This window comes from Tachypleus tridentatus, chromosome 5, assembly GCF_004210375.1.
Source record: "Tachypleus tridentatus isolate NWPU-2018 chromosome 5, ASM421037v1, whole genome shotgun sequence".
Classification (NCBI taxonomy): domain Eukaryota; kingdom Metazoa; phylum Arthropoda; class Merostomata; order Xiphosura; family Limulidae; genus Tachypleus; species Tachypleus tridentatus.
In genome coordinates this window covers 44,607,018-44,620,905 of record NC_134829.1, presented here as the reverse complement: position 1 = coordinate 44,620,905, position 13,888 = coordinate 44,607,018, and the positions used below count along the sequence as shown (strand labels likewise).

The 13,888-nt window shown below is 37.5% G+C and overlaps 1 protein-coding gene across 6 annotated transcripts in view; it reads left to right on the top strand.

Moving 5' to 3' along the window:
* Window positions 1-13,888, top strand: part of LOC143251057 (cyclin-dependent kinase 17-like) — a 127,587-nt gene that overhangs the window by 31,203 nt on the left and 82,496 nt on the right. For 2 of the 6 annotated variants that reach the window (XM_076502393.1, XM_076502395.1), the window contains exon 3: window positions 991-1,071. In XM_076502393.1, coding sequence (XP_076358508.1) covers window positions 991-1,071 — 81 coding nt within the window. Of the gene's footprint in view, window positions 1-990; window positions 1,081-13,888 lie in introns of all 6 variants that reach the window. The other 4 variants (XM_076502390.1, XM_076502391.1, XM_076502396.1 and 1 more) reach the window with 3 other exon arrangements.

Genomic DNA, 13,888 nt, shown 5'->3' with positions numbered 1-13,888 from the left:
AAGTTTTAGTTGTTGTTTTTTGTAGCTCAACTATAAGTTTTACATTAGACAAATTGTTTGTTTGTTTGATTTGAATTTCGCACAAAGCTACTCGAGGGCTACCTGCGCTAGCCGTCCCTAATTTAGTAGGGTGAGACTAGAGGAAAGACAGCTAGTCATCACCACCCACCGCCAACTCTTGAGCTACTCTTTTACCAACGAATAGTGGGATTGACTGTCACATTATAACGCCCCCACGGCTGAAAGGACGATCATGTTTTGGTGCGACCGGCATTTGAACCCGCGACCCTCGGATTACGAGTCGAACGCCTTAACCCACTTGGCCATGCCGGGCCCCACACTGGACAAAAAAGAACAACAACACGCGAATGTGCAAGTGGGCTAACTGCACCCCTATACCCGCAGAGGTCGAATCTCGATTTTTTTTTCTTTGTTAGAGGCATTGATACTTTTGCTGAGCGACGTGCTTGGGTGAAGGAATGTGTTTAAAAAATGTGTGTAAACTTTGTGATACAACATGGGGAAAAAGCGTTAAAAATGTGACAAACAGCTTTTCTGTTACAAAGTGGGTTACCCGTCGAGGTTCCAACACTCTGTAACAAACTGGGTTGTTAGTACCTGTGGTTTCCAAAACTCTTGAACAAATTGGATCACCTGTAATGTTTCCAAAATTATTCAAATCAACGAGCTGTTTTTTGACGTGTAAAAGATTAAAAAAAAACCGCGTAAGCAGTAAACTCTCCTGTAAACAACAGTTCAAAATCTTAGTCGTGTAGCATGTTGACGTGGAAGGAAGATAGGTGTTGAACCAAAGTTCAAATTCCACTGGTGCTTTGTACCACGGAAACTGTGTTAACGTAATTCTGGTACAATGAATCATACTTGTTTAAATATATGTGACATGGAGATTGAAAAGCAGTTTTATAAAGTATGTTTGTGTTATGAGTTTTGTTTTACAATATACGACCCTCGTTTCTCTTTCTGGTTTAGCAGGAATACAAAGAATCGGGATTTTGGCTCGAGCCACCAGGAGGCTTTCTTTGTCGACAACTCGGATCGCGGAAGTCAGAGGTACGAGAGGTAACAAAACACGGTTTATTTATTACACATCTGTTACATATTCGGGAATTTACTTAAAATAAAAACAAAATGTGTCTGTATTAAATCATCTCTGGAACTGGTAACAAAGTTCTTAAAGTTGTTACACTTTTTATTTACAGTTTCAAATTAACAACGTATCAGTGTTTATATATGAATATTCATAACTGCAACCAAATACTAAAAACAAGGAATGTTTACGTATTATAAACTAGAAAATTTATTATAATGTGGCTGCTGAGAAAACGATGAACATTATCTTCACTGACTGACAGATAACGTGACAATACGTCAGTTTCACGTGACACAAGTCAATTTGCCAGAGGATAAAACTACGCCTACATTTCTACTGTTTTTAAAGCCAAGGCGCAAGCTATACTGAAGGGATCAAACCTCTTTCCTGTAGCTTAGTTTACCTGTAATACACGTTATTCCTCAACCTACAAAATGCTTTTATAGGAAGTTTGTTTGTTTCTTTTTTTTAATTTCGCGCAAAGCTACACGAGGGCTATCTGCGCTAGCCGTCCCTAATTTAGCAGTGTAAGACTGGAGGGAAGACATTCATCCCCACCCACCGCCAACTCTTGGGCTACTCTTTTACCAACGAATAGTGGGATTGACCGTCACATTATAATGCCCCCACGGCTGAAAGGGCGAGCATGTTTGGTGTGACGGGGATTCGAACCCGCGACTCTCGGATTACGAGTCGAGTGCCTTAAACACCTGACCGTTACAGGAAGTCATTACAAAACGTATCCAACAATGTCTCAAATAAACAATACATTCATTAGTGTTGTACTTCTGACTTTAGTAATTATCATCACAAAGTACTGATGTGATTAAGGAAACTGTGATTGGAGGAAGAAGATTACGTGTATTAAATCAAATGTTTGTCTGTTGTTTTTTCTTCTCAGTTTCCAAGTGTTTATAATATAATAATAACAAGCAAGCTTTACTCATGAGTGACATGCCTCTCCGTGGCACAACGGCATGCTTGTGTGCTCACATCGCTATTAACCGGGTTTCGATACCCGTGGTGAACAGAGCACAGATAGCTCATTGTACAGCTTTGTGCTTCATTCCAACCATAAAACAAACGTGACTGACATCAGAAGAATCCAATCATCACAGACTTGCGCATAACCTGCAAAAGGCGTTACTTTCACGGAATTAGGTACTGAATTAAAGAACGAAAGTTGGACTGATTTTATTAAAATTCATAAAATGATTTGCTCATACGTACGTTTATTTGCCCAGCAAATCATATTTCCTTCAGTTGAAATTGCGCGATTTGGAACGTTGAAACATATTAAAAACGTCACAGTTGGAAGCTTGTCCGGTATATGTATCACAGAGTGAATGTACTTGGCAGTATGGAACAGTAATTCACTAGGTAGATTTCATTATACAGGGTGGCCCGTAAGTCCCTACCCATCCATATGTTATTATGTTATATTCAATTACGCATGTATTATGAATTTGTTTCTTTTTTTTTTTTTCAGAGAAATATAGCCGATGTAAGCCCATTTATACTTGAAGAGCGTATTGTGACAAATACGTGGGTACATGAGCGCAGCGAGAATGAAGGACAGTACACAGATACACTGGGTACATGAGATATATGGATGGGTAGGGACTTACGGCCCACCCTGTAGATTAAGACAATTAATGTCTGCTGTTTTTTTAAACGTGATGTTTTGGACTGTTTTTTTTTTATTGCTGTTGTCCACAAACTCGTATCCTTCTTGACGGTTCTTCGTACGATAACAGTAAATGGAACTTTTATTTTATTTTGTTTCTGTTAGATGACACCATTGTATGTTTTACTCAGATTTTCTGTTTGATTAACGAATTGTTAATTGATATATTTTAAAGGCTGAAATAATTATCTCCGCCTCCTGAGATGGGCGGAGGCTGTTTTCGTTCACGTATGTAAATGCGTCTGTCAGTAAGATTTCTCGAAAACAGCTGAATGGATATGAACGAAAGTTGGTATATATTTACACTACGACCAGATATAGAAATCATTGGTTTTTGGAGGGTCAAGGTAGCATCAAAGTCACGCATAAAAATAATAAAGTCACCCCATAGTAACATGGTGACCGATTTTTCAAACTGTTTTTGCTGTCAAAAGAAATCAAATTTTGATGGAAATATGTAAATTATTATTCATCATTGTCGTACTAAATATAGTCCATGTCCGCTGAAATAACGGACATGCATACACATTTCGGTATGTTTTTTTTGAAGGCAGAATATGACCAACGGTGTATGGCGGTGGTATGCGCTTGACTCAAAGCCCTTCTAGTTTTATTCATTTTATTTTCACTAGATGGCATTACAAACTTTTATTTTCGTAATCGGTCTCGCGTATATTGCTTTATGCACTAAAAAAAACGTAACATTTTAAAATTATAAAAATTTTAGCAAATTCTGAGTGCGCAGAAATTGCTTTGGAAATGCATAATGTGAGCTACGATTATTTACAAGTGACATTCTTAGAGGGTTTATGGAAGTCAGTACAACTAAGTATACGTTCTAATAAAACTTAATTTTGCATGAATGCTTTAAATGCTTATAAGAAGAAACAGATTACCGAACGATTTTTCATCAAGTGCATTAAACAGTTCTTGTACACGGGTAAAATAATGAAAACTAACTTACAAACTTTAAAATGTTTAACAGTAAGATTTGCTTTATTCAAAACAAGACGTAAATATCATTTAGCTACATATTTTGGCAGTCATACGTCACCGTTATTCACTAGGTAGATTTCATTATAGATTAAGACTATTAATATCTGTTGTTTTTTAAACGTGATGTTTTGGACGATGTTTTATTACTGTTGACAAACTGGTATCACTGTTGACAGTTATTCATACGTTAACAGTAAATACAACGTTTATTTTAATGTGTTTCTACTAGATGGCACTACTATGTATTTTACTCAGTTACGTATCTAGAACTTGAACACAACGTCACTACAAAGAACGTATACAACATATGTCCAGTATTTCATTTCTTCCACCACTTGTATTCCAACTGTTATATTTTGTACTCTCAGTAGGTTCATAATTTTAACGTGAGATCTGTTTTCTGTGTTATATTAAAGCCGATTCATTTATTTTCAGATTTACCTATAGTACTTCGATAATCCTTAATTTTGAACTTCGGGTTTTTGCACATTTGACAGGCCCGGCATGGCCTAGCGCGTTAAGGCGTGCGACTCGTAATCTGAGGGTCACGGGTTCGCGCCCGAGTCGCGCCAAACATGCTCGCCTTTTCAGCCGTGGGGGCGTTATAATGTGACGGTCAATCCCACTATTCGTTGGTAAAAGAGTAGCCCAAGAGTTGGCGGTGGGTGGTGATGACTAGCTGCCTTCCCTCTAGTCTTACACTGCAAAATTAGGGACGGCTAGCACAGATAGCCCTCGAGTAGCTTTGTGCGAAATTCCAAAAACAAACACATTTGACCAATATAAAACCAGCCACAAACATAAGCAGTTTTCTAAATACCAAACCTATCAACTAGTTCTACTGTGAATTGTATTTGTGAAATAATTAACTCACATTTCAGAGAGAAAGTTACACGACAACCTGATGAAACTGTATTTTCTATTACGTTTCCTTCTCTTGTTAATATACCCTGATGTAAATGAATAAATAAATGTAATTAGTTAATTAAACAGTACTTGCGCACGCACACACACAAATCCGACTCCTGGTGGTGGTGACGAGGAATGTCACGAAACATGTAGTCTTTTTAGAGTTTGAAATTAATTTTATCATGTAACAATTTAACGATGCATGTTTGTTTTCACGACTTCAGGAATCTTACCTGACGCAAAAACGATCTGTGTCAAGTTTTGTAACCTCAAACAACTTGAACTTTATTACTTGAACCAGACTACAGGTGTTGCTCTTGAAATCTACAGGTTGTGTCTTGTTGTTCTACTTAAAGAAAATTTAACTGATGTTTGTATCAGTTTCGTTTAGTATTAGATCTGAATTATACATTTTTTATAAATACGATCAAATATTAATCACAAGACGACTTATTCTTAAAGGTTGAAACTTCATTGTCAAATTATCGACTGATATATTTATACAGCTCTTACATTGTAGTATATTGAATAATTTTGAGTCTTTGCCTCTCGGTATTAAGAAATGACCAAACAAAAAATAACTGGGGAATTGTCATTTCACGTGCTGTAAAATACACAAAAATGGATGATTTACACAGTGAAATTGGTTGTAACAATGTCGTTATTTGTGTCTTTTTGTGTGTCACCCATGTTGTAACCAACGAGTAATTTGGTACATAAAAGTTGAGTAAGTGTGTTTAAAAGGTCGATAAAGGCCTGCACTTCATTAGTAATTCTCGAGATGATGCATTTCAACATATCGTAGTAAAAGTTTTAACAGTTCGTAGCCAGTAATGGATAGAGGACCTACTTTCAAGGGCTTTGAAAGCGACATTAACTTGTGATGTCTGATATCTAGTTAAAACAAGTTTATTAAATTACTGACATATGATGCTCCGTCCAATGGCTGGGATAAGGCATCTGAGGTCTTTTTTTCTGGGCTTTCAATTCAAAAACTTCTCCAAAGTAAAAACGATCGTATAATAAAAAATGTTAACATAGAAGTTAACCAGTATATAAAGGTAGAAGCAAAGGTACTACAGTAAAGGGTAAGCTAATCTGTCAGTTTAAATTATGTCATGGACTTTAAAAAAGTTAATAGTGTTGTTCTCTTAGTTTCAGTCGGAGCCAGAACTACTTGTACTACCTACTATAAAAAGTAATTGTTGAACATTTCAGTCATTCTGAGAGATGTTCAGCAATAACATAGAGTAAATCTACAGTTTTATTATTTAAGTTACGTCACATTTTATAACGTTAATAATAGTATGGTTAATCCCTAACAGTTTAGTGTAGAATATCCTGTTTGTGAAATAGAATTTAACATCAACATTATTCAGGCCTGTTCTATGGAAATTAGCATTAATAGTCGTTGACGCAATTTCATTAACTTTTTTATGTTTACAACTACAGCATTGCGCGAAAAAAAATAGTTACAGTTTCTTCCATCATTTCAAAATTGAATGTTGTGTTATGTCTTCTACATGCACAGCTTTTCAATCACTGCTTGGGAAGCGCCCATCGAAAACGAAAGATAGGAAAACGTTTGGACAGACACCAGGATTCGCAATATATATATGAAAAACAAATGACATATGTTGCTTATGATATGGTTTTCTAAAATATAAAACTTTTTTTTTTACAACTAAACTGTATTGACAGTTGGCGAGGTGATGCTTCGATATCATCTTTCTCTTGAATTTTACGAACTTATTTTTGTTTTCGTGTAAAAAAAGTACAGTGATCATTTTATTAATATTATATATATATATATTTGTTACGAATATACACACGTGATCTCTGTGAAATAAAAGCTTTGTATTTTAAGTTTGTCTTGCATATTTTCCAACTGTTTACGGCCCGGCATGGCCAGGTGGTTAAGGCACTCTACTCGTAATCCGACGGTCGCTGGTTCGAATCCCTGCCACACCAAACATGCTCGCCCGTGGGGGCGTTATAATGTGACGGTCAATCACACTACTCGTTGGTAAAAGAGTAGCCCAAGAGTTGGCGATGGGTGGTGATGACTAGATGCCTTTCTTCTGGTCTTACACTGCTAAATTAGGGATGGCTAGCGCATATAACCCTCGTGTAGCTTTGGCGAAATTCAAAACAAACCAAACCAACTGCTTACGAAACTGTGGTTCTCTGCAGCAAGGTCCTCCAGTGGCACAACCTGCTGTCTGCAGACTCATACTTCTAGAAACCGGGTTTTGATACCTGTGGTGGGCAGAACACAGACAGTTCTTTGTGTAGCCTTATGCTTAAGAACAACCCATGACAACAACTCTGCAGCTGTCTATAAATGTGTTTACAATTAAACGCATTGGTACATGCTGTATTTATACATTTCCTGTGGTCTCTCACTGATTAGCTTCGAGTGTTGTTACGTCCATGAAAACAAAATACGTTTATTTTTACCGTTTCCACCTTTCTACCATATAACAACACCGTACTGGAATAATCAGAACTATGATGATTACTGCTGTTTAACGGGAACTTAATGTTTTACTTGATTGTTTGTTAAGCACAAATCTACACAATGGGCTTACTGTGTATAGAAATCCGATTTTTAGCGTTGTAAGTCCGCTGTGGGGAGAGCTCTACTAATTGAACGTTTGTTTGCTTCTAATTAAGCACAAAGCTACATAATGGGCTATTTGTGGTCAGTCCACCACTGGTATCGAAACTCCGATTCTAGCGTTATAAGTCCGAAGACATTCTGCTCCGCCGCTGGGTGGCACTATTTAAGTGAAAGATTAGGTACGACTGCATTACGACTATATTCTACTATACAATACTATGTACAGAAGTTATTTAACGATTCAAACTTTCACCCATCATTACTGAGAAGACCCAGCATGGCCAAGCGTGTTAAGGCGTGCGACTCGTAATCTGAGGGTCGCGGGTTTGCATCCCCATCTTGCCAAACATGCTCGCCCTCCCAGCCGTGGGGGGCGTTATAATGTGACGGTCAATCGCACTATTAGTTATTAAAAGAGTAGCCCAAGAGTTGGCGGTGGGTAGTGATGACTAGCTGCCTTCCCTCTAGTCTTACACTGCTAAATTAGGGACGGCTAGCACAGATAGCTCTCGTGTAGCTTGTGCGAAATTCAAAACAATCAATCAGTCATTACTGAGAGTAAAGGGTGAGAAAACCTGAAGATTGTGCCATGTACCTGATCAAGAGCTGCTTTAATAAACTTGCGCTGTTATTTCTTCAGTTGGAACTTCAGCTGAGGTTTCTGTCTTCTCCTTTTATACTGGGTACTTTAAAAGATCAACTTTAATCAGTTCTGCGTGTTTGTCATGATTCTTTCGATTAGTTTCAAGAAGGAATATTATACATATTTGTTATTTGTTTAACACCAAACAGTATTAGGAGAATGACCTAAGAAGGTCGAAACGTTGTTATCTGCTTTATTAGTAAAAATATTAATACCCATACCAGCCGTTCTGAGATACGTTTTTACTTCAAGTGGGCTTCTTGTTATCACGAAATACTCCCATAAAGTTTTGTTAAAAGTAACTTTTGAGTTGTCGAAGTTGTTGATCTATCAAATCCCAGATCTGCTCATTTGGGTCGAGATTGGAGCTTTGTGGAAATCAATGCATCATTTGAATGATTTCAGCAGCTTTTTTTTTTTTTGTTAGCCAAGTTATTTCTGCATAGATTGAGTGAGTGTTTGGGGTTATTATCTTCTTGGTATTATAAGCCTTTACCAATAACACTCAAACCGCTGAATATATCAAGACGGATCAGTATCTTGTGGTACTTGGACTGGTCCATTATTCCATCTATTTTGCAAACATCTCCTGTCGCCTCAGCATAAAAATACCCCCAAACCATCACACTTTCTATCCTATGCTTCATGGTAGGTGCTATACATTGAAGCAAGTACCCTTCTTCTGCCGGACATACAACCTACACTTTGAATCAGATATTTCAAACTTGGACTCATTCGCCCATAACTCCCTCTTCCAATCATCAACAGTCCTGTTTTGTACTGTTTAGGAAATCCCAATCTCTTGACAGTATTTGGAGATCGATATAGAAGTTGTTTAACTTCTACACGACCATTGAGACTCCATGGACATCTTTCTGAAATTTGGTACATGGTTGTTTATCTCATGCTTGAGATCAGTGGCAGTCTTCCTTCTGGCCTGTAAAGATACTTAACATCAGTGTTATTTAGTTCAGGTGTTCTGCTTCTTCCTTTTCTATTTTTAAATTTATCTATCTCGGTCTCACAAACAAGGGTGTACTTCTCAGTGTCAGTATTTCAAGTCTGCAGCACCACGTAAAGCTTTTGTGCAAACTGTCTATTTTACTGACAATTCTCTTCGCTTTTTGGGCCGAGGCGTGAAAAGAGAACGTAATATGTAGTGTTAAACACTGTTTTTGTCAAGGATTATTTGTGGAGTGCTGTTAAATTGATTTCTTATATCATGTACCGGTACCGTATAGTGGTACCGTATGCTAGCTTCTTTCTATACAGTTTAAACACTACATAGGGTATCATGACAGTTATTCCAGACCCTAAGTTTTATTAGTATGTTCTTTCAAGCAGAATCCTTATGACGTGACCTTGATACAAGTACATTAGAATTCTAAAGAATAATAAGTATTCTTACACTGACTCATTCAGTTATCCACAGAGATCAGTGAAGTATTACTATAGTATTAAGATTTACATTATGTGATAACATGGAGGAATTAGTAACATAGAATGGAAAGAATGACATAACATTCTCTTGTCATAACACTTCACACAGTGTTGTATGAAAGCATCTCAGCTTGTATACAGTTACTGCGATGGATTATCATACTTAGTAAGAACAAAGAATGATATTTCGTATGACCAACATGTCAAAAACATTTAAAAGTCCAATGTTCGATCTCCGATATGCCACTAGAAATGCTTTATATTTTCCTTTGTGACGATTTTATAATTGATAGTCAGTACCATTATTAGGTTAAAAGTAGTCAAACGTTAGGAGGTCATTTCTGTGAAATTTCCACAGACACTTCCATACTTGGACTTGGACATTCAAAACCACACTTAAACAGACCAAAGACACACAAGTCATTAAAACTGCTTTAAGAAACTTGACAAAACTGTTGTGATTCCGTTTTCTTCTCAGCCATGTTCCTCATAAATTAGATGCTGATATTAACGAGTGGATCGAACTTTTGGACTTGCTTATTTTCTTTGTAATGGTACCAGGAGCTATGACCAGATTTTCCCTTATGGCTCTTCTTTATGGAAAATGGCGTTGATTAGGGTTGGTTTCGAATGTGTTTCTGTGTCTTATGCTTTGCTATATTATGTAATTTTTTCTGCTTACACGGAGGTACATGAGGACATTATTGTTTTCAGTGTCATGTCCAATTTCTGTGCATAGTTCATTCATGCTAAACAAACATGTTTTCTTTAAAAAGGCTCTAACAACTTTCTCCAGACATAAGTCAATGAGTGGTAACAATGCGACAATGTTTGGAATATACTGTGAAACAGACGGGTAGGTGATGTTAAGTCGTCATTTATGGCCTTACGGCTCTTATCTACAGCGACCCGTCGTTGGGTAAGTATAGAAACACCGCTTAAACTGCAACTAAGTCTGCAGCGTTACATCTTCAGTCATAAGAATAACAAGTCCATTAAGTCCTCAGTTAAGTTATCAAATTGTTATTAGAATAGCTTGACGTTAATAGGATCGCGCAGAAAGAAGTGGATTGTATCATATTTTCTTTAGGGGCATAGCTTAGGGATCTTGTCATATTTCAAAATAAATTTTAAGTATTATGATTGGCACTTAGGCTTTAACAGTTTGTCCATTTTAGGTCGTCCTTAGGTGAGCGTTAATCACGTGCTATGAATGCACTTCGTTCATATCGGAAGGGCGTGTATGTTTAAACGTGAGTTTGCTAAGGGTTTGAAAATTGGTAAATACTTAGTTCTGTAGAGAGAGACAAAGCCTGAAGTGAAAACGTTATTTAAGTTAAGCACACCCATCTATCTACGATTTACCGTTTGTTTTTTAAACCTACAATTAACAACGTATTGTTGTGAGTATACGTTTGTGTCAAGATATACGTTAAAGTGTCAAAGTTATAAAACAGTAAGTCTTTATATTGCTTTAAAAAAAAAAACAAGGAATAAATTACTTACGTCATCAAAACGTCATTAGCTGCTGTACTATACGAAGTAACTGAATAGCGTAAAAGTTACGTTTACATGTTAGTTCCTTTTACTGTATTTGAAATCAAGTCATGCTGGCTTGATAGCAGCTATGCGAATTGTGAATAATAACCGTGATCCATGCCAAGCTTTACTCAGAATTTAAATTTTATTTAATTTCTTGTGCGTGCTGTTGGCCCGGCATGGCCAAGCGTGTTAAGGCGTGCGACTCGTAATCTGAGGGTCGCGGGTTCGCATCCCCATCGCGCCAAACATACTCGCCCTTTCAGCCGTGGGGGCGTTATAATGTGACGGTCAATCCCACTATTCGTTGGTAAAAGAGTACCCCAAGAGTTGGCGGTGGGTGGTGATGATTAGCTACCTTCCCTTTAGTCTTACATTGCTAAATTAGGGACGGCTAGCTCTCGAGTAACTTTGTGCGAATTTCAAAAACAAACAAAACAAGCGTGCTGTTAGTTTTAATGTGTGTGTTTTTTTAACAGGTGCTGTCAGTCGCGTTTTATGAATTATAAAATTTGGAACGGTTTGAAAACAGGAATGAAAGTACACTTAACTAAGTTAACAAAGTAATTCTACAACTGATTGTCTCGTGTTTGTACATCTTGGACGTCAGACGATTAAAAGCCAAACTCACACGTATTTCTTGAGTAGCTAAGTTATGAGATCGGGGACCTAGACGACCTCGTGGATAACGCCCACATAGGTGCAGAAAGAAATGGCCTATGGTGTTATTGTGCCAAAAGTGTGATGAATGTCCACGTAATCCCCATCAAGACCAGGAGAGCAAAACATACATATCTCATATTCGTTATTGACAGTTATGGTAGATATCGGACGATAATAAGGGTTGTGAAAGAAACACTTGACAATTAAAACATGGCGTGAGCGCGTGCGTGGGAGGGTTTTTAAACTTTATTAAATTAAGCAAAAACAAAATTAGGAGTATAGAAATAAGAATGACGTCATCATATGCGTAAGGGAGTGGTGGAGGTAAATTGTAAAAGGAAAGGTATTTGGGGAAGGGATCTGTCGTCTCTCAGAGCTCCATTTCACACAGCAGTATTTATGTGTTAACGTTCTGTGTGTGTGTATTTGTTCATTTGTTTACAGACACTTAGAGTATCAACTGCTAAACTGTTGAGTAGGAACCTAGCTGTAATATAACTAAGTTTTACTACTTACATGTGATACCTCGCAGTCATTGAAACACCCTACACGGCCATCAGATTCGTTTAGTACTTTGCGAACCAAACCTCATACATCAGTAATTTAGACAGGTCACTTAACCTTAGGGCAACAGAAGTGACCTTTACTGGTCTTAAAGTGACTTAACCTATGTAAACATCGTGCATTCAAAGAAAAAATTACCGCACACAAAAAAATGTTTCGTACGCGAATTTTCATCTAGTAGTAGTAATAAAAGGCGCGATAGTTTTTGTGTGCTAAAATAAAGGCGTAGTGACTTAACATTTGATTTGAAAGCTCTTATGATAATACAAACAAACTTTCCAATAACGTTCTTACGTTAAATATGTGGAGAAAAATTAACCTTGTTTGTTTGTTTTGAACTTCGAGGGCTATCTGCACTAGTCTCGCTAATTTTGAAGTGATTGGCTACAGTGAAGACAACTAATCAACACTGCGCATCGTAAATTATTGGGCTAACTTTCATCAACAAATAATAGGAGTAACAGGAACATTATAATGCCTCCATGGCTTAAAGGTGGGACATATTCTCAGACAAGATTCAAACACGCGAGTCACAGATAGATTTTAAGTCTAACTCCCTCACTACCAGGTGGCACGCCAAGCCCTAAAATGAAGCTTAAGATATACATGTATATCCTTTCAAACTAACTGGTATAGATATGATGCTTGGTTGGAGTAGCGTCACGTGATAGATATAAATACATGATACGGAGATAAAAAGTGTGAGGGTATAAAGCTGTCCCATGCTGGAGATGAGGAGTGGATGGAGGACCACAAAGATGGCGTCTTAACATATTCCTGAACATCAAGAGTTGCGTTGAACACCAGAATGATAAGTTTAAGATCATATACTCCCAGTAGAAAATTCCTGAATAAATTTCATTTCATTTTGAAATCTGGCCAAACTTTAGACACTTTAACATGGTAACAACTTTGATTAAAAGTGGCGATTAGATAGTACTATTGCACATACAGACTTGCCCATTAGGCGGCCCCTAGTGGGCGTTTTCTAAATCACAAATGTTTTTCAAGGAAAACATGTATATTCTTTTCAAATCAGTAAATTCTTATGTAAGGTCGCAGCTGGATAGGAAATTGTGACGACTTCACGCTGGAAGAACTAGTTACTAAATGTTTCGCTTTTTTTTTTCTTGGATGGTTCGCGTTTCATGGTACAAAGCAACTGGGCTACCTGTGCCCATTCAGGAGAATGTTTGTTTGTTTTTTGAATTTCGCGCAAAACTACTCGAGGGCTATCTGCGCTAGCCGTCCATAATTTAGCGGTGTAAGACTAGAAGGAAGGGAGCTAGTCATCACCACCCATGGCCAACTCTTGGGCTACTCTTTTACCAACGAATAGTGGGATTGAACGTAACATTATAACGCCCCACGGCTGAAAAGGCGAGCATGTTTGATGCGACGGGGATGCGAACCCACGACCCTCAGATTACGAGTCGCACGCCTTAACCCACCTGGCGGACCACCATTCAGGAGGAAGCTAAGAGGAATGGTTAGAATGTGATCATCAAACGTTTTCATTTGGAGACAACTGCATTCTGTGAGGTTTCTGTTGATAAATAAACTTCGTTCTTGAAACATTCTGGAAAGTTATCAAACTTCTATCAATTCTGTTTCCAATGAACATTTCTCTTTCGTGTCTATAATAAGGAAACATGTGAGACTTTGGTGTTAGACGTTTATTCAAGCCTTTTGAAATGTTTAAACGACCTTACA